Source organism: Melospiza georgiana, chromosome Z, assembly GCF_028018845.1.
Source record: "Melospiza georgiana isolate bMelGeo1 chromosome Z, bMelGeo1.pri, whole genome shotgun sequence".
NCBI lineage: Eukaryota > Metazoa > Chordata > Aves > Passeriformes > Passerellidae > Melospiza > Melospiza georgiana.
In genome coordinates, this window is record NC_080465.1 from 22,591,715 (window position 1) to 22,609,992 (window position 18,278).

The 18,278-nt window shown below is 43.3% G+C and overlaps 1 protein-coding gene across 3 annotated transcripts in view; it reads right to left on the minus strand.

The window, feature by feature from the left end:
* Positions 1-1,152: 1,152 nt before the first annotated feature.
* PSD3 (pleckstrin and Sec7 domain containing 3) overlaps positions 1,153-18,278 on the minus strand; it is a 107,917-nt gene continuing 90,791 nt past the window's right edge. For all 3 annotated transcript variants that reach the window (XM_058043560.1, XM_058043561.1, XM_058043563.1), the window contains 4 exons: positions 13,277-13,434; positions 12,302-12,446; positions 9,033-9,176; positions 1,153-2,668 (listed from right to left, as the gene is read on the minus strand). In XM_058043560.1, the coding sequence (XP_057899543.1) occupies positions 2,456-2,668; positions 9,033-9,176; positions 12,302-12,446; positions 13,277-13,434 (660 nt within the window). In that variant the 3' untranslated portion in view covers positions 1,153-2,455. The remainder of the gene's footprint in view (positions 2,669-9,032; positions 9,177-12,301; positions 12,447-13,276; positions 13,435-18,278) is intronic.

Consider the following 18,278-nt stretch of genomic DNA (forward strand, 5'->3'; position numbering starts at 1 on the left):
TGGTTCTGGCCAGGACAGGGTTAATTTATGCAGTAGCCCGGCAGGATCATGGCTTAGACTTGAAGGTTATTCTATACCACTTCATGTCATTTTCCAGGAACAGGAGAAGATGTCCCTCCTGGGTCGGAGTATTGGGAAGCAAATGGTTGGATATTGTTGGGTTCTGCGTGGTGAGTATTCTTGAGCACTGTGTTATTAATACTGCTGTTGTTTACCATTCATTTTCTTATCTCATTCCCACTTCCAGTAAATTTTGTTATCTCAGCCTGTGGTCTTTGCCCTTTATGCTTCCAATTCTCCTCTCCAGCCCACAGCAAGGATGGGAGGAGAAGGAGGGAGTGAGCAAGGGCCATGTAGTTTGGAGAGTCTCAGTGGGAACACTAAATACCACTCCTCAATCATAAAAGGGAGGTCAAGTTTTCTTCCCAGAGGAGTATTCTGCATTCCTCAACTGTGGCAGATGCCAGATGGATGCGCATCTCAACATCACTCATGAGAACAGTCTCATCTGGCTTCGCTACCAGGCTGCAGCTGTAAGGATCAATTTGCCCCAAAATCTCACATCTGAGAATGCAACACCACTGTTACAGCCAACAGACAGCACAACACCACAAAAGCTGTTGCATGGTGGTACTCAGTAGGGAAGGCAAGTCATGCAGTGGCTGTTAAGGGCGTTTTCTCTTTGATCACTCTTAGTTCTGCCCACTGGACTGGCAGCTCAATAAAACTAGATGAATTGACTTGGACCCTTGGGAAGCCAGACAGAACACACATCCACTCAGATAGCAATTTTTTTGATGTACGGCCCTTTGACTACTTGGGCTGAAAACACCAGTGCATTTCTAAACAGTCCTTGCATTGATCTTGACATTTCTATGTGCATCAAGAATTGCATTCAACAAGAAGGCAGTCCTGTGCCAGGAACAACAGAACAAACAGCAAGGAGCAGTTTTCAACTGGCCCTCAACATTATCTCCCAAGGCGCTCTGTGGGAAAGGCCAGTTTGGTAGTACTACTTCATAGAGAGAAAGGGTGACACAAAATGGGAGAGACCTGTTGAAGCTCACCCTGTGGGCCAGTATAAAAACTGAGATTAAAACTCAGGTAACAAGTTGGGTAACAGGAGAGCCAGCACTCTCTGCAGATCCAGACAAGAGGGGCTGGGAAGTAGGAAAATTATTTCTATGTCATCTTTCTGCTCTCTGTGCCTGAAAAACTGCTGGCCACCCCAAGGGTCTATGGCACAAACAGGGCATAGAGTGTACCTTTCAGGTATGGAAAGAGCTACCCATGGTGGTCTCTCCCAGATCTGTGCTCCCCTTGGAAAGTCTGGCACAGGGTATGCAGGAACTGTGAGGAGGCACCAGCCTCTTCCACCTATATGTGAGCTAAAGAAGGAAAATGGAGAACTGAGGAGAATCCCGTTCTGAAGAAAAAAGGCAAAGTGCTTTGTCACTATGAGAGGAATTGAAAGCAGCTCTCTTTGCACACCAACAAGGAAACCCCCGGAAGGGGAAGCAACAGGACACAATATATCATAAGGCTCTATATAGCAGCTAAGTGAGAGCGTATAGTTAAAAACTACACAGAGGCCCTTTGTCTTTAATATATATAATTAATATATAATGCTAATGGCTGACATCTACAGCAGCCTTCTCTGCAAATAAATGTGAAGCCCAGATAGCCATTCCAACTGGGTAATCCCTAATCTTCCTGACTGCAGAGACAGCATGGGTTTGGATGCCTTCCAGGCTGCAAACTCAGGAGAAGGCTCCCTGCTTGGGAGGAAGCAAACAAATTATTCCAATGCCGTCATCTCAGCATTGCCAGAGGTTTCCAGGTTCATTCCTTCACACACGCAAAGTGTTCAGGGTCAATGCAGTAACAATAAGCAACAGTGACTATTTACTGTACCACCTGCTGCTCAGTACCAGTACCAACATGCCTTACATTGTCAGGAAACTAGTGCTCCCACCACCCTACCCCACAGTCAGCCTTCTGCAGCTGCATGTTTGCACAGCTTTTCTCACAGCTACAGCTCACATTCACAGCACTGCAGCACTTGTCCAGTTATTTTTCCCACCCACCACGTAAATAAAGTGACAAGTGACTTGAGAGATGAAAGCCACATGCCGATGGGAGGAGATAAATGGGGAGGAGACAGAATAAACATCACAGCTCTCTACCCCTTCCCCAGCTCCTTTAGAAACAGAATAACACAAAAAAGTCCCGATGCTTCAATTGCTAAATGATAAATTAACAAAGCAAAGCAAAGCAGGAGCAAAGACATCTCCCACAATCTGCACAGAAACAGCAAAATATACAATAGAAAATGTCACTAACACCCCATTCAGGCAGATGCACTTATTTTTTGTGAATGACAGGTTATTAAATGAAAAAATTTTGACCACCAATACTTTGCTGCATGGCTGTTCCCCTAGTTGTCATTTCCACCCTAAGTAACCTTCTGCTTAATGCTGGGTGTTTCTGGCCTGTAGTCCTTCCTCTCTGAGACATTGCGTTTCACCTTGGCACTAACTGGAGACTCCTGATTCAAAGACGGACTTGAGTGGGATTTCTTCAGTCCTGGCGCATCGTTCTCTCCTCCACTCAGCAGCTCCTTCACCCCTTCTTTCAGTAGGCCAACGTAAATCTCATAGCGATTTTTCTGGGAAATGAAAAGAAAGGCCCAAATTAGTCTCAAAGAAATTCTGCAAGGGCACATGAGAGACCACCTCAGTAACTTAATGCTTTCTGCTGGCCTTGAAAGCCAGGAGCTCAGCATGTATGCAAACAATGGTGCCTACTGTGGATATGGACAACAGTGGCTAATGTAAATTAAACAAAGAGGATTTCAGGCAGACTGAGGCCTGTGTAATTAGAGGCACTCAGTTCTGCAGCACACAAATCCTGATGCTCCAATGAGTGTTGGCTCCCATTCCAAGTAACACCATCAAATGAAAGCTTGCTACTTTAGTCATGCTGAGACCAAAGCTGTGCTCACACATTCTGAGATCCTGTGTGCTCAGGCATGCATGGAGATAAAGTGCACTAAACTAAGGACAACAAAAATCCTGCTCTGCTGCAATCCTCCACTCCCACCAGCAGGTCCTGCTTTTCTTATCCACGGGGGAGAAACCAAAGCAGGGTCTAAGTTCAGACTGTACCATCACGGCCAGCACTAGGCATGTGGGAAAATCTTCTAAAAGGCCAGACCTTAACAAAAAGGAGCAGATGAGAAGGCTATGACAGCAGCAAGGCATGTTTCCCTGCTATGTCACTCACAGGGAATGATGAAGGTTGCTATCTGTCCAGACATTTCTATTTTTCAACTGGAAAAAGTTCACTTTACTGTGTCCCATGCCCATTTGTTCTATCCCTCATCTGGACCAGAGTTTTCCCTCTCCAACAGGAAGGTTTCATTCTGTTTGCTCCAATTGCATCATTTTCCACAAAACAATTCGGCAAGGAAGAAAATGACGGTATGGTAACAGAAGACCCCTGAAAGGTCTCAGAAACAGATGTTGAGGCAGGAGATCCTGAGAACATTCATAGGATTTATTTAGTAACTTGCCCCTGATATATCCACTTAAACACATAGTGCAGGCATTGTAATTACAGTGATCTCAGTGTGCTGGGAGTCAGGGAAGGTGGATGTAAATATCTGTACTGATTGTTAACTTGTATTTGAAAGTGGCAAACAGCAGCCAAGCTATTATGTTCCTGACAGAGGAAAAAAGTATTTAAGAAAATATTTTACATTTTCTAACAAAATAATAAAGTTCTGGTAAAAACATTTATTTAAGGGCAGGAAGTCAAAAAGCTTTGAAGTATGGAATATAAAGGGGGAAAAAAAGAAGAGAATGTGACTGGCTTTTGAGAATCCTTTGAATAAACAAATCCTCACAGAGGAGAATCATAACAGAATCCTCCTACAAATTAAATAAATAAGCATTCCTATGACTTCCATATCTGGAGATGGAGCTCCACAACGTGAGAGACAAACACATGAAGCAGGTAAGATGTGTCATTTAATAAAAATGGAAATGGAGAAACAGCAAGAACTCCGACGATGATGCACTGAGCTGATGGATGATTCACCACAAAATGAACCAGACGCTTCTGCAAAAGGCCAGCCAGTGCTCTTAGCTTGGGAACAGCATAATATCATGAAATTGAGAGGGGGGCTTTACTTGTATGGATTTATGCTTTTACAGGTCCAGAAACACCACCAAAGTCTCAAGACTCAGCAATCAGAATGGAAATCCAGGATCTGCATGTGTGCAAAAGGCCATTTTCCCCTGGACTTTGTGGGTCCTTGATTTCTATTACAATTAATCAACACACTTCAACTTTGATTTCAACCACAACAAAGTTGGTCTTTCAGTGACCTGACATTTGAAGTTAGATAAATGCTACTGGAAATTTTGCTTTAAAAGAAATCAATTTGGCAATTTCTGTCAAGAAATAAAACCACAGAAGTCAAAACCATTCAAAAGCTTCTGCAACATTATCTCTGAAGAATGAATGCACATAATAATGAAGTATGAAGTAGCCGCACATCGGTATTCTGGCTTCACCTCTCATCTGACAGCACTCAAAAGGTACTTCTCTAACTATAAATTTTCTGCAATAAGCAACTAATTTTTTTTCAATCTTATGCAGTACTTCCTCAGAGAACAGGCAATGAAAGCTGTTCCTTCCATGCTGGGTGTAAGTAAAGACACCATCAAAAACAAATGCTACTGGCTGCATACCTGAACAAGGACCAGTTACCTCATGCTTCACCTCTCCTTCATCTCACATGTCTTTTGCTAGGAACAAGAATGAAGGCATCACCAGTGTGTGAACCAAAAGAAATTGTAAGGACCTACAGAAAAGGAAATTGGCATCTTCCTTCCAAATGGTACTATGCTGCTACCTTAGGGACTCACAGGACCTTTTGGTGTATTTCCCAAGATGTATCAGCATAGCCACCTGTACACAGACACTAGGTTTAGCCTGCTGTCTCAGCCTGAAAGAGACAGTTACAAAATCCTACCTCTCCTGCCCCTTGCCCTTTGCATTTAATCTCATACAGTCAGCTCTTTCACCACTCCTGCCAACCCTGACAGGACATTGTTCTAAAGGGAAGCTTTCCATTCACAATTTTCATACAGCTCAACATTTAGGTTTGGTTTGGGATTTTTACTGCCTCACAGAATAATAGAATTAACTGAGTTGGAAGGGGTCCACAGGGATAATCTAGTCCAATTCCTAGCCCTGCTCAGGACCATCCACAAGAATCACACCATGTACCTGAGAGCATTGTCCAAATGATTCTTGAACTCTGTCAGGCTGGTGCTGTGATCGTTGCCCTGGGGAGCCAGTTCCAGTGCCCAACCAGCCTCTGGGTGAAGAAGAACTTCTCTCCAATGTCCAGCCTAAACCTTCCCTGACATAGCTGCAGGCCATTCCCACACATCGTCACAGACATATCAGTGCCTGTCCCTCCTCTTCCCCTCACAAGAAAGTTGTTGACTGCAATGAAGTCTCCCCTTAGCTCCTCCCTCTCCTCCAGGCTGAACAAACCGAGAGACCTCAGCTACTCATCATGACTTCCCCTTAAGGCCTTCATAATCTTTACTGCCCTCCTTTGGCAGCTTTGAGGCTTCATATCTTTCTTATACTGAGGACCCAAAACCGGCCCCAGCACTTAAGGTGAGGCTGCTCCAGTGCAGAGCAGAGTGCCTCTCTTGCCTGGCTGTGATGCTGAGCCTGATACACCCCAGGACAGAGTTGGCCCTCCTGCCACCAGAGCACTGCTGACTCATGTTCAACCTGCCCTTGACCAGGACCCCAGGTCCCTTTCCATGGCACTGCTCTCCATTTTCTCATTCCCAGGTGCTCCATACACCCAGGGTTGTCCCAACTGAGATGCAGAATCCAGCACTTTCCCTTGTTGAACTTCATACAGGTGGTGATTGCCCAGTCCCATAATTGGTGAAGGTCTCTCTGTAGGGCCTCCTAGCCTTCAAGGGAGTCAGCACCTTCTCCCCGTTCTGTATCATCAAACTTGCTTAGTATCCCCTCCAGTCCTGTGTCCAAGTCCTTTATGAAGATGTTGAAGAGCACAGGGCTAAGGATGAAGCCCTGTGGAACCCCCCCAGTGACAGGTCACACCAGTCTGATGTCACCCCATTCACTACAGCCCTTTGTGCCTGACCCCTGAGCCAGCTGCTCACCCACCACATCGTGTGTTTATCCAGGTGTGGGCTGGACATTTTCTCCAGAAGGGTCCTGAGAGAGACAGTATCAAAAGCTTTATGAAATAAAAAAAAAAAAGATTGCATTAACTGGCTTCTGTTGATCAAGTAAGTGGGTTATCCTGTCATAAAAGAAAACCAGGTTGGACAAGCCTGACTTTCCTCTCATGAAGCTGTGCTGGCTGTGATGATGGTTCCAGTGTCCTCCAGATGTTTTCCAATACTTCCCAGAACCATTTTCTCTGTAAATTTACCAGGCACTGAAATGAGATTGACAGACCTGTGGTTTCTGGTTTCCCAGTGTCATCCTTTTTGCCCTTCTTGAAAACTGGGACAGTTTCCAGCCAACTGGGATCTCTCCAGACTGTTCAAATATCATCGAGACAAGTTTTGTGATGACATCAGAAAACTGTTGGAGGTATTCTGGATGAATTTCATTAGGCCCCATATATTTGCAGGGATCCAGCTTAAAAAGCTGATCCTACACAACTTCAAGTTTAAATGGGAGCAGTCTCAAAGTCATGGTCCTCCATCTCAGGGCACTGAGATCCCCGTGGTCTGCCACCCATATTGAAGACAGAGGCAAAGACTGCATTAAACACTCTGCCTTGTCCATGTCCCTGTTTGTGAGATGACCATCCTGATCCTGTACGACAATGATGTTATTTCTACACTGCCTTCTGCAGTGTAGAATATTATTGTAAAATAATATATTTTAAAACACTGTTTTTATTGATACTCTTTTTAAAACACTCTTTTTATTCCCCATAGTTCTGGCCAGATGCAACTCCAATTGAGATTTGGCCACGTGAATTTTCTTGTTACAATGGTGAGCAGCATCTCTCACTGAATTGTTCCCATGCCACATGACCTTGCTTCCACTCAGCATAAACCTTACTTTTTTGACTTAGCTCCAGAAGAAGATCCCAATTTAGCCTTCTGCCTCATTTGTTTGATTTCCAACGTTTTGGAATTGCCTGGTCTCATGACCCTTGGAATGGTGTCTTGATAGTTCAACATGGCCAGTGAAATCTGTGCTTAGTGTGAAGGTAACTTAGCACAGCAAATCAGCACCTTGAATTACCATTTCTCCCACACAACTGAAGCTGTTGCCTCAACTTGCCTGCTTAGATGAGCACTTGTGCAGAACTGATCACTTACCTGAACTGCACAGCTCAAATGCTGTTTGAGACTCTCACTAGTGAAGAGGACACCTTTTGTTTCCTGGGCTATAGTGGTTGTGATTTGTATTGAGGTACCTGAGGAATATCCTCAAAAGATAAAGGATATAAATTTTATCCCTGATAAAATTCACAGGAAACAGAGAAAAACCCCACAATAATCTACTCCCTCATCAATCTTTCCATAAACGTTTAACACTCCAGCCCACATTTCATCCTAACTCACCAAGCTTCTAAAAGTGACAGAAAATAAACTTTGTGTCAAGAGCGCAAAGCTAAGAAAATGCTTTATCTTCCAAGTTTTACAAGATGCCCTCCAGAGAGAAAGTGTGAGGCTTACTCTGTACATCTGAGTGCTCTCCTCAAAACTAATTGACACTGTGCCACGGATCACAACTCTTTGATCTCGATCGTTCACTGTCAACTTCATAATCCACTTCATCAGCTTGACTACAAGGTTGTTAGAGGTGACAATGTCAGAATTCTTGTCAAAGTGAAGAACAAACAATATCCACTGCTCTCCCTTTGTCCATCACACCAAACATCACATCAAAAAAGACTATCATATTGGTTAAGTTACGATTCCTCCTTCATAAAGCCATGCTGATGGACATTGCTACAGCAAAGTGAAACTCAACACAGTGGCTACACAGTGGTTAACCTTCTGCAAAAGCAAAAGCATGCAATGATTTAAGTTCGGGAGTAAAAAGAGTCCCCCTAACAGAAACTGATCGCACAGGGCAGAAGGCTTACTTCAGTTCTAGAGGCTTGTGCTGTGTTGCCTCCAGCATCAGCTCTAGTGGTCTCATCTGTCTTATCTGCTCTTCCTCTTTGTCAGACTATGTATTTTCCTTGCCAAGCACTGCCTATTTAGACTAGGATCCTTTCAGACCCAAGGCAACATTGACTCGTAGTCCTGGGAGGAAAAGCTCAAAGGTGTAGTCATAACAAATGCCAGACATCCGCTGGGTTGCCAATTCATTCCCACATAGTCCTAAAATGTGGCAGACACCATTACAGATAAAAGCTGCTGTCAGATACTCAAAACAATCTTCTTATGCATCTGCCTAAGTTGCATCATTCAATCTGTGATCTTTAAGTCTACCATTTTCCTTCTCATCCTGACATCCATATAAGTGGTATACAACACAATGGCTCTGAGGAGGGAGGCAAGGCTATGACAATAACTTCAGCATATCAGTTCCTTCAGAACCTACCAATGGAAGACAATTACCATGATCTGCATTCCTGCAGAACGCAGTCATTCTTTAGAGACTGATGTTCCAATACACTAGGCAACACAGTTTTACAACACAAGACACTTAATGCATTAAGATCTTAAAATTTCTTCAAACAGGTACATGAGGAAGGACAGGAGTCTTGTTTCTATCCTCCATGTTACAGGCTGGGAGCTAAATCACTAAGGACATTCTCACCAGAGAGAAGAGCCACATCCCAGCATCTGCAATTGCAGATGACTTTTCTGCCTAGCAAGAACACACTTCCTAGGGAAGTAAAGTGAAAAACGAAGAACTTCAGGACTGTACTCCAAATATAAGACCATCCACACCCAAGAAGTAAAAGTAATAATGTTTTCCATATATACCTCAAACTCCAGATAGTGGTCCTTCAGTTTGTAATCATCTACTTCCTTGCCTTTGAGCTTCTTGTCAGGAGGATAGGAGCGATGTTCAGCAAGCTCAGTGGAGATCTGCTTCAGCTTAGCTTCATGGGACTTCAGCTGTTCATCCTTCAGAAACATATTAGGCACTTAGGTGACAGAATCCAAAATATCCAATAAGCAAAGAAAAATAGAGAGGTTCCTGTACAATAATACCTCATAGTTTCTTTTTCTTAGATTGATAAAGTCTGTCATCCCAAAGCGCTGCCACCAACAGCTCTCTCAAAGGCACTCAAAGTGGCCAAGCTTGCAGAAAAACTCAGCAGCTAGCAGATGCCACTGGGAAAGAGAGCAAACCTGTCATCCATTGCCTTGCTGTGAGCAATGGAAGCAGCTTGCTGCCGAGCAATACTGACAACATGACACTTTTGCTCTAACACATTTTTGTGTAAATTAATTAAGACTGTTGTGTATGCAGACAAACCAAGGGCAAAACGAGACAGGTGAAGACTCTGCCTCGGGTTATTTATTGTTAAAGGAGTTCCTTCCAGGACAGAAAAGACACAGAGTCAGGGCCCCTCCTTCTATTTCTGCACTGCCAAAAGCTCTCTAGTGTGTGGTTTCTATTTGTTTAGAACAATAGAATGCATTCAGAAGAGGAAGGGCTGTCCAGTCCCCAAAAAGTATCTCCTTTTGCTAAGCTGCTACCAGTTTTTATCCCACTGTGCAGTTGGAGAAAGTGAGGAGCTGCTACTCCCACTTTCTAGGCAATTTCCTTTATCATAAACCCAGGCCCACTCACTTCCTCCAGTCCATCTGTCAGCTAACCTTCCCTCATCTCAGAAGGTTTTCATCTCCTGCAGGATGGCCTTCTGTCCATTTCTAGGCTTGGATCTGAAATTATGTTTGAATTAGGTAAGTCCAAAATAGACACATGATCATGCAGATATTGGTGAATTAGCCAAGAGGTAGTACCCAGGTCAGCTCCTGTGTAGGCACATCACCTCAGAGGAGGCAACAGCTGCAGCTGCCAGTGTTGTCCCTCTGTGGTATGGTTCTGAGCACAGCCCACAGCTCAGATGAAGCCCACAGCTTCAAATCTAGCTCAGATATGCCTGCACTGCACTGAGTCACACTGTGGACTGAGCCTCTTGGCTCGCTGGAGCTGTGGAAAACAGCAGAAAGGGGAAAACTTCCACAGATGATGATAGCTAAGACCCAGCTAATATTGTGTCTCAATTCTTTTGGAGGAGAACAGAAGAGAGAAATATGTGGGATAATTTACCTCTGCCTAAACATGGTAGGGGTGAAACCGCTTGCTACTGATTGCCAAAAAATTCTTGTTACTGTTAGTTACTACTCTAAATGTGCATGCTCTCTCATTAGTGCCCAATCACTCTTTACACTGTGCTGATTCCCTGGTCCCAGGGACATCCTATGGTAGTGAGTTCTACAGTCTGATGACAGGAGGTCTTTGAGCAGCTCTTAATACAGCACCTGTCATTTCCAGGGCACCATCTCTGGAGCTTTTGTGCGTGCTGTGCATTCTCAGAAAAAAAGAAAAAGCCTAACACCCTAGTAGGTCTTTTCTAGATTGGTTGTTCCTTTATATATAGTTTTGTCACACACCTCCTTGGTTGGACTAACCAAGATCATACACTGTTCTGCTTTTGAAAGAAAATCTGGTACAATGATCTTGCACAACCTGTTATCATGTCCAGCCTCTCTTCCTTACCCATGCTAAGCCCTCACTGCACCTTGACTTCTGGCTGACCAGGAACAGACCCTTTGAAGAAGTAGTGTCCATCATGACTCATTCAATAAAATCCCAAACATCCACCACTGGGATCTGACAATTTGTGGGGGTTTTTTTTCATGAGAAACAGCCTGCTAGCAGCTTTTCCACACTGACACATGAAAGCAGACATGTTTCTGCTTGCCTTTGAATTTATCTATTTTGAACACTTAACATTCTTCTCCTTATCTAAAACAGCTTATCTTATTCCACTTTTCATGTCTCTCCTTCTTCAGGATACAAACCACAGGGTCATGATCTATCTTTTCCCTTTCCAGATTAAATGGAAACAATGAGACTAGGAAACAACATGCTAAATGGAACAATCATACAGAACGAGTGAAAAAGCTTCCCTTGGTGACTGGGGGTAAATTATGGAAGCACCATACAGTATTTTTAAAAGGTATGCATGACCAAAAACTAAAACCAAAAGGATGAGACCAGTTTATAATTTTTTTACATAACATGATTTAAACTGTAACCCAGAACAAAAAACGGTAAGTCAGTCACCACAATGTAAGAAGAAAGGCTGCTGTCATGGAGAGAGAAAAAGCACAGGCAACATAAAAAACCCCATATCCTTACAGAAACACAGGTTTTGAGACAATGGTTTCTAAGGATAGTTGCTAAGCTATGAAGACAATAAAAAAAAACCCCAACAAATGCATTTAAGAAGCAATCCAGCATGGGCACATCACTTTAAAAGCTATAGGAAGATGTCATGAAGTATAACCTCTGTCACTCTGTCAATCTGATCAACACAATCAGTATCATGTTCTTGCCAATGCAGGATGAATTCCAGGCAGGCATTGCATCTCCCAAAAAGCTATGGGCACAAGCATCTGACACAGGCAGTCTGAGACAAGCAGAAATACGTGTAATTGTGCAAGAACCAGTAGAGCTGTGAAACTCCTTGCCACGGGATGCTAAGCTTGTGCGATCACAAGGGAGACTGAAGAGATTCATTTAAGACACAGTTTATAAATATATGTTATACATTAAATCCCTGAGCTAATTAATGGAGCCTGGAAAATCTAGTGGGAGAAATATAATTGATGCTTGTCTGATGCATCAGCTTTCGCCTTTTTCCAATTCAAAAAGCCAAAGACCAGGAGTATGTCCACTTCTGAAATAAGTGGCTTTCATAAACACTCAAACCCAAAATAACTCCATCAATCAGTATCTGAAATGTACTCTGCAGGGCCATAAGCACAAAAAGAAAATTCTTTATCTGGTACTATTTTCTTCAAAAACATAAATCAATTGTATTTGAGTCTGTTCCTTTTCTCTCCCCACTTCAAATCTTGCACGAGGAAATGAGCAGAGATTTACGATGCAAGCCTTCTCCTCCTAGGCCTGCTAGCAGCAACAGCTATAAAACGGTGACAAAGACCACCATCCAGTGTCTGGACAGAAAGAGAAATCATTACCACCTACCCACTATATAAAAATGTCTCACCTGAGATAGCTTTGTTGTGGTGGCTGGCAGGAGTGGGCGACTGAACTTCTTCTGAGAACCAATGGCCGCTGGAAATGGTGGTGCAGAGAAGACAGCAGCCACACAGTTAATCTTGTTGATCCAGGTCTGCATTTCTTCTTGGCTCCTGAGGAAGCAGCACATATTAAGCACTTGCTGACTCAGCATTGTCTACCTCTTTCCATCCCTTCTATGGTATTTTAAAAGCCAGAATAGCCAAAACTGAACAAGTCTTAAGAGTCTGCTCTGTCTTCCTGCCTATGTCTGCAAGCAGTTAGTGCTAAGTAACTCAGTCACAGGCTGGCTTGTGCTTAGGTCCATACCTCACCCTAGCACACATCTTTCCCTAATCCAATCCCAGTAATACAGCTGACAGAGCCAACTAATGCCCTGATTCCGACATATGTCCTAAGGTCTTGGTTGTGCTGGTAACCACAGATCTCTAGGAGGTTTAATATGGATCTCAGTAGAAAAGGGCTCAGAAGCAAAAGGCAGGTCATCTGTTAGGTCTGGATATCACAGCATGAAAAACTTTATCAAATTATCCTTGTATTAACTAGTAACTTTGTTTCTAACCACAGTATATCTTCTAGAAAGACATCTGGCTAGGACTTGATGACATCAGGAGACAGACAACCCAAGACTGCTTTTGGTCATCAGCTTCAATGATTAATCACCCTGTTATCTTGCTTCCAAATTGAATTTCCTGGAGCTTCAGCTTCTAGCTCCTGCATCTTGTTATGCCTCTCTCAGCTAGATTAAAAAGCCTCTTAAAACCTGATGTTTCTTTCTCATGCACTATTTGTGCACTCTAATCACATCACTACTTAATCTTATTTCTGATCAAATAAACAGATTGAACCTCTTAAGCCTCTGTTTTAACCTGTCCAGGCAAAAATTTATTCCTCCTTCAGCACTGCTTTCCTTCTCAATGAGTGGTATGAGGAGAGCACTTACTGCGCTTGGAAAAGCAGGACTCTCCAATCTGCTGTTTTAAGCTTGAGGACATTGGGTTTCTTCTCATAGTCTGTTGCCTTGGATGCCAGCGCATGGTGTACACTAACCGCATTCTTCAGATCTTCCTCCGACAAAGCCTTTTCTGGCTTATATTCATCCTGCAGAAGATAGCAGGGGGAAAATTTATGGCATTTAATTTCTGCATGTACTAATCCTTCCTCCTTAGCCTAAGGAAAAAACCTTATTCCAGAGTTCAGAAATAGTAATAGAGTATATGAACTAAGTGCAACCTGACTTGTAGTTTCCACTACCTTTAACATGTTTTCCTTTCTCTCTCTTTTTTCTTTTTTTCTCTGTTTTGATGTCTTTCCAAAGGAGAGAAGTAGTTCTACTGTCTGCTTGACAGGAAGAGATGTAAGCAGGAAGTATTTGACTATGACAACAGCTGTGGATTATTTGTCTTCAATTCAACAATCCCTCATAATCAGCTCCCCAACTCCACTGCTCAGCTATTTAGGTTCTCAGCCTCTACTGCCTGCTTTTAATTTTTCTCAACCAATTACCTTCGTAGGTGCTCCTAGGCAAGTCCTCACAGACTACGGAAGCCTCCTCACTAAGTCCACAAAGAAAATTACAGCAAACTCCCTTACCTCTCTCTGATGAGGGCCTACAAATGGCAAGCACAGCTCTATCTGGGTTTCTGACTCAGTAACAGTACCATTCCTAACACCAGATGACAAAAACAGGGACTCTTATTTTGCAAGCAGCAGCCTGGAAGCAGTCTTTGATCTTCTGAGTGACGGAAGCTGGACAAGGACATAATGTAGCCATAGGTTCCATCCAAAGCCCACATGACTGTAAATGGCTTGGGAAAGCCAGGAGCTTTTTGAAAAGAAGTGATTTTTCAGCAAGGCTGCATCACTTTTTTTCTGCAGAGCAGGCCAAAGCAGTCTGTAATTGACTCCATTTCTCCCTCTTAGTGTGTCACAGAAATCAGTTTCACCTGGAATATGCACCAAGTGTAACAGCTGCAAAGCAGTGAAATAACTCCCTGCAGGCATGGTAACTATTGATCCTGCACTTGAACACAATTTATGAGATAAGGTTTAGCAGGAAACACAGTGGAGGATGCAGAGTATGTGCAGGGATAGCACTAGCTTCCACAGCCAGGGAGACACCCGCCCGAGAGAAGAGCTGGTTAATGTGCATGAATTCATTTACAGAACTTCTCTGGCAGCACACCAAACAGGACTGCAGCCAGAGGAATCTATGCCACTGCCAAAGGCACCTGAGCTTTCAGCCAGGCTGGGCTGGGGCTCTCCTGGTTGAGGCTCTCCAGGATAGGAAGTCACCAGCTGTGGTGACCACCTCTTAGAAGGTGGGAGAAAACATCTTGCTCCTCTGTCATGTCCCATCCTTTCTGATGGAGGTCCTGCTGGCGCAGGCCCACAACTTCCCATACTGCTGCTCAGACACTTAACCTGAGAAGAGCAGCTATCCAGCAGTCCTGCCACACCACCACCTCTGTCTGGAGCTAGGCAAGGGCCATAAGTCTGGCAGGCCCAGCAGAAAGGCAGAGCATTACTGCACAGGTGACCAAAGAGCAGACGCAAACCTAAACATCTGTGATATAAGGGGTTTACAAGGGCTAGCAGTGAGCAAAGTCAAATGTCCTCCATCTCTCATAATTTGAGACTCAGCAAGATTTGAAGGCATCTGTCAGTCTTGAAGGATTTTGCCTATGCCCACTTAGGGCATTTCTTCAAACCTTTTTCAAGGAAGTCTGGCAAACCCTGCCTTGAAGATGGAGGAGGCAAGACCTCAGGTCAAGCCCCTTCCTGTAAGGGCTCACAAGCTGATTTATTTGGTGGTAGTTCTGGGGGAAATGACGGGCTCCATTGTCCAGGAAGACTGGGAAAACCTCAGGGCCAGGAAATGAACTTACAGAGGCCTCAGACATATGATATTCTATCTTACCTTGTACTACTGCCTAGAGACAGTGTCAGCTATCACTTAGCTTGTTGCCTTCTAGCTTCCTCTGTGAGCTGCATCCAATGTCTACAACTTGCTCTGGTGACTAAATCCATTTCAGAAGAAGTCCACATTTGGGCAGCCCCAGAAGCAGCCCTGTCTGATAAACCCTCCTTTCCAACAGAAAGTATTCGTGGTAATCCTTGCTAATCCCACCAGATCAGTTGGCTGCAATCTACCTTGACAGCTGGGGCTCTGCCAGCTTCTCCAAAGGCACTGATCAGCATACCGGAAATGTCTCCACATAGTTTGCCAGCCTCAGAGAAAGCTGTAAGGACATGAATGTGCTGCCAAAATTCCTTCTCCAAGGCCTTCAACTCTTTTTAACTGGTAGGGAATGCTAGGGGAGTAGGAACATCCATTTTTGCCTAAGCTGTCAAGGACAGCATGTGCTATGATGTGCTGGTGTCAGCATTCAGGTTGAGCTGAAATGGAAGGCAGCTCTCTAAAGTTAGACCTAGATAGTGGCAAGAAATATATATGGAGCCAGAAAGAAACTGTGATCTGTCTGTCAGCTGAAGGCTGATGTGAGTGCTGTGTACAATGCAATGGCATGCTGAATTCATCTTTCTCAAACTCCTGGAGAATGACTTTCCCACATCTTGATGACCCAGAGTCAGCATATTTCTAAATACATTTCTGGTAAACCCAAGAATGACATTTGTCTTTTCTTATCAGTCACTGCACCATGGATGGATATCTCCATGCAGCTGCAAGATTCTCTTTCAGAAAGTCTCACCACCAAACACTTCACGAGTCTGGCCTTTCTCAATTTTTTTTTTTTATTTTTAACAGAGGAAATTTGAGAAAATTTATATAAAAAGACCCAAAGCCTGCAAAATTATAAAGTGCCACATCAAACAGCAAAGATGTTGCAAACCTTACAGAAGAGTCCAAACAAAACACAAAGGTTCATGTAATGCATTTTTTGTCCAGAAGCAATTTCTAGCAAGGAAGTGAGGTCAGCCTTTTGTCCTCTCCTTATAAGCTTCTCTTGTACATGCACATCATATCCCATGTCAGTCTAGTGAACGGACATTCTGTCAAGCTGCTACTTTGCAATTTCCTCTTGCTATGAACAGAGGGCAGGAAATTAACCTTGGCCTGAGGATGCCCAGAGACATAGCCAATGTCCCAAACATGTCAAACTTCTTATTTTATATAATACTGCACAGGCATGTTTAGTTGGCTAATTGTGAACATTTCCACTGAGCACCTCCAGTGCTCTCTGTGCTCATTAATTCAGAAACCGCTTCTCCTAAATCACTTATTTAAGAACAAAACAATATGCACCACAGGAATTAGCGCTGGTATAATTCCAAAGGGGGAAAAAAGGTGGGCGGGGAGACAAGGCTGTCCAGAAGAATCCTCAGTAAATCTCAAGTGACCACCATTTATAAAACACTCTCATACATTGCCTTTGACAGCAAAACAAGGAGAACAGCAATGCAAACAGAGAGACGGCAGAATTGGGATCACACTGCCCACTGGGGGACTCACAGCTGCTATGAAAAATTAATATTTATATTACAATAGTGTCTTGAGGGAACAGCTGAGTTACAGATGAACACAGAACGCAATACTGCAGAGTTTTGTACATGTGTTTGTGTGTACACAGCACTTGTACAGCGAGATTTCTCTCTATCCTGCTTGAATAGTGCTTGAATAGTGCAATGAAACCACCATCACAGATGTCATCTCCACAGGTATATGGGGAATGAGAAAAAGAGGACATGCTTGTGAATGCACTCCGCCCTACTGCACCATATCAGCTTCACCTTCTCTATAATCAGGAGAGAACTGAGGTGAACTGAGACAAGGCAATCCTTTGACCCAGACTATTGCCAGGACTATTTCCAGAACTAAGAACTTCTGCAAAGAAATCAAACTTTTCTAAAATGCTTCAGTACTCCCTAAAATTAGAATAATTTCAGTCCCTACAGAAGGAAACAGCAGCTCAGCAATCTTTACTATAACTACTTGGTCTAGCTGTGTATTTTTTAACTCTGGCACCTTCACCTTCTATGATACTACATCTCTAACAGAGTAAAGTTTATTTGACTGCTGAAGGAAAGCCCTGGTGGTGAAATCACAGGCTTTTTCACAGCTGCAGCATGTGGCTGAGCAGGGGCCAGAGGCACTGTGGAGAGGCTCACAGCTGCCCCATCACTCTTGGAATGAGTTACCTCCCATCACAACCTTCTGTCAACCTTTCACAGCACAAAGACAAAAGCCTTACTTGGCAGTGTGATACAGTAAGATGCCTTCAACACAACGGATGGCTCCCATGCAAATAGGAGAATGCAGCTCTGCAGAGTAGTGCCCAGTAACTACTGAATTCAAGTATTCTGAGAAGACCAAAATACACAACTAACAAACAAATAAGAACAAGAATTCCAACAATGCATTTCATTCTGATGAAATGCAGTCATATGTGAAATTACTCCCTGCTCCTGAAAACATACAGGGTAACAGGAGGGTAACAGGGGGAAGGGCAGCATTCTGTAGAAAATTAGCATGCTACATCAGCATCTCTACATTTTATTAAACAGAAAGCATTTTAAACTAATATGCCAGCAATAGTAATAAAAATATGTGATTAAGGTGCTAAAATAGACAGTATACTCAGTTCTTTCCCTTGAATATCAAATAAGGAATTAAATATTGTATTTCAAAAAGGAAGTCTTCTTATTTCTCACAGAACCATGCCGTTTTTTCAGGTGAACATTAAAGATTATTTATTTCAGGAACAGAAGCAGATTAATCCATTTTGGTCAGAAAAGGGCAAGTACAAGACTGCCATGAAGGCATTTTAGTAGTACCTGAACGTGTTCCCAATAAAAGGACTTTGGATTCAGCTGACTTGGTTTTAGTCTCTTGCACTGGCTCTGAGCATATCACACCCAACTTACAGCCTAAATCTTCTATCCTGACTGCAGATTGTTTTGTCTGTTTCCGGATTTCAGACCCC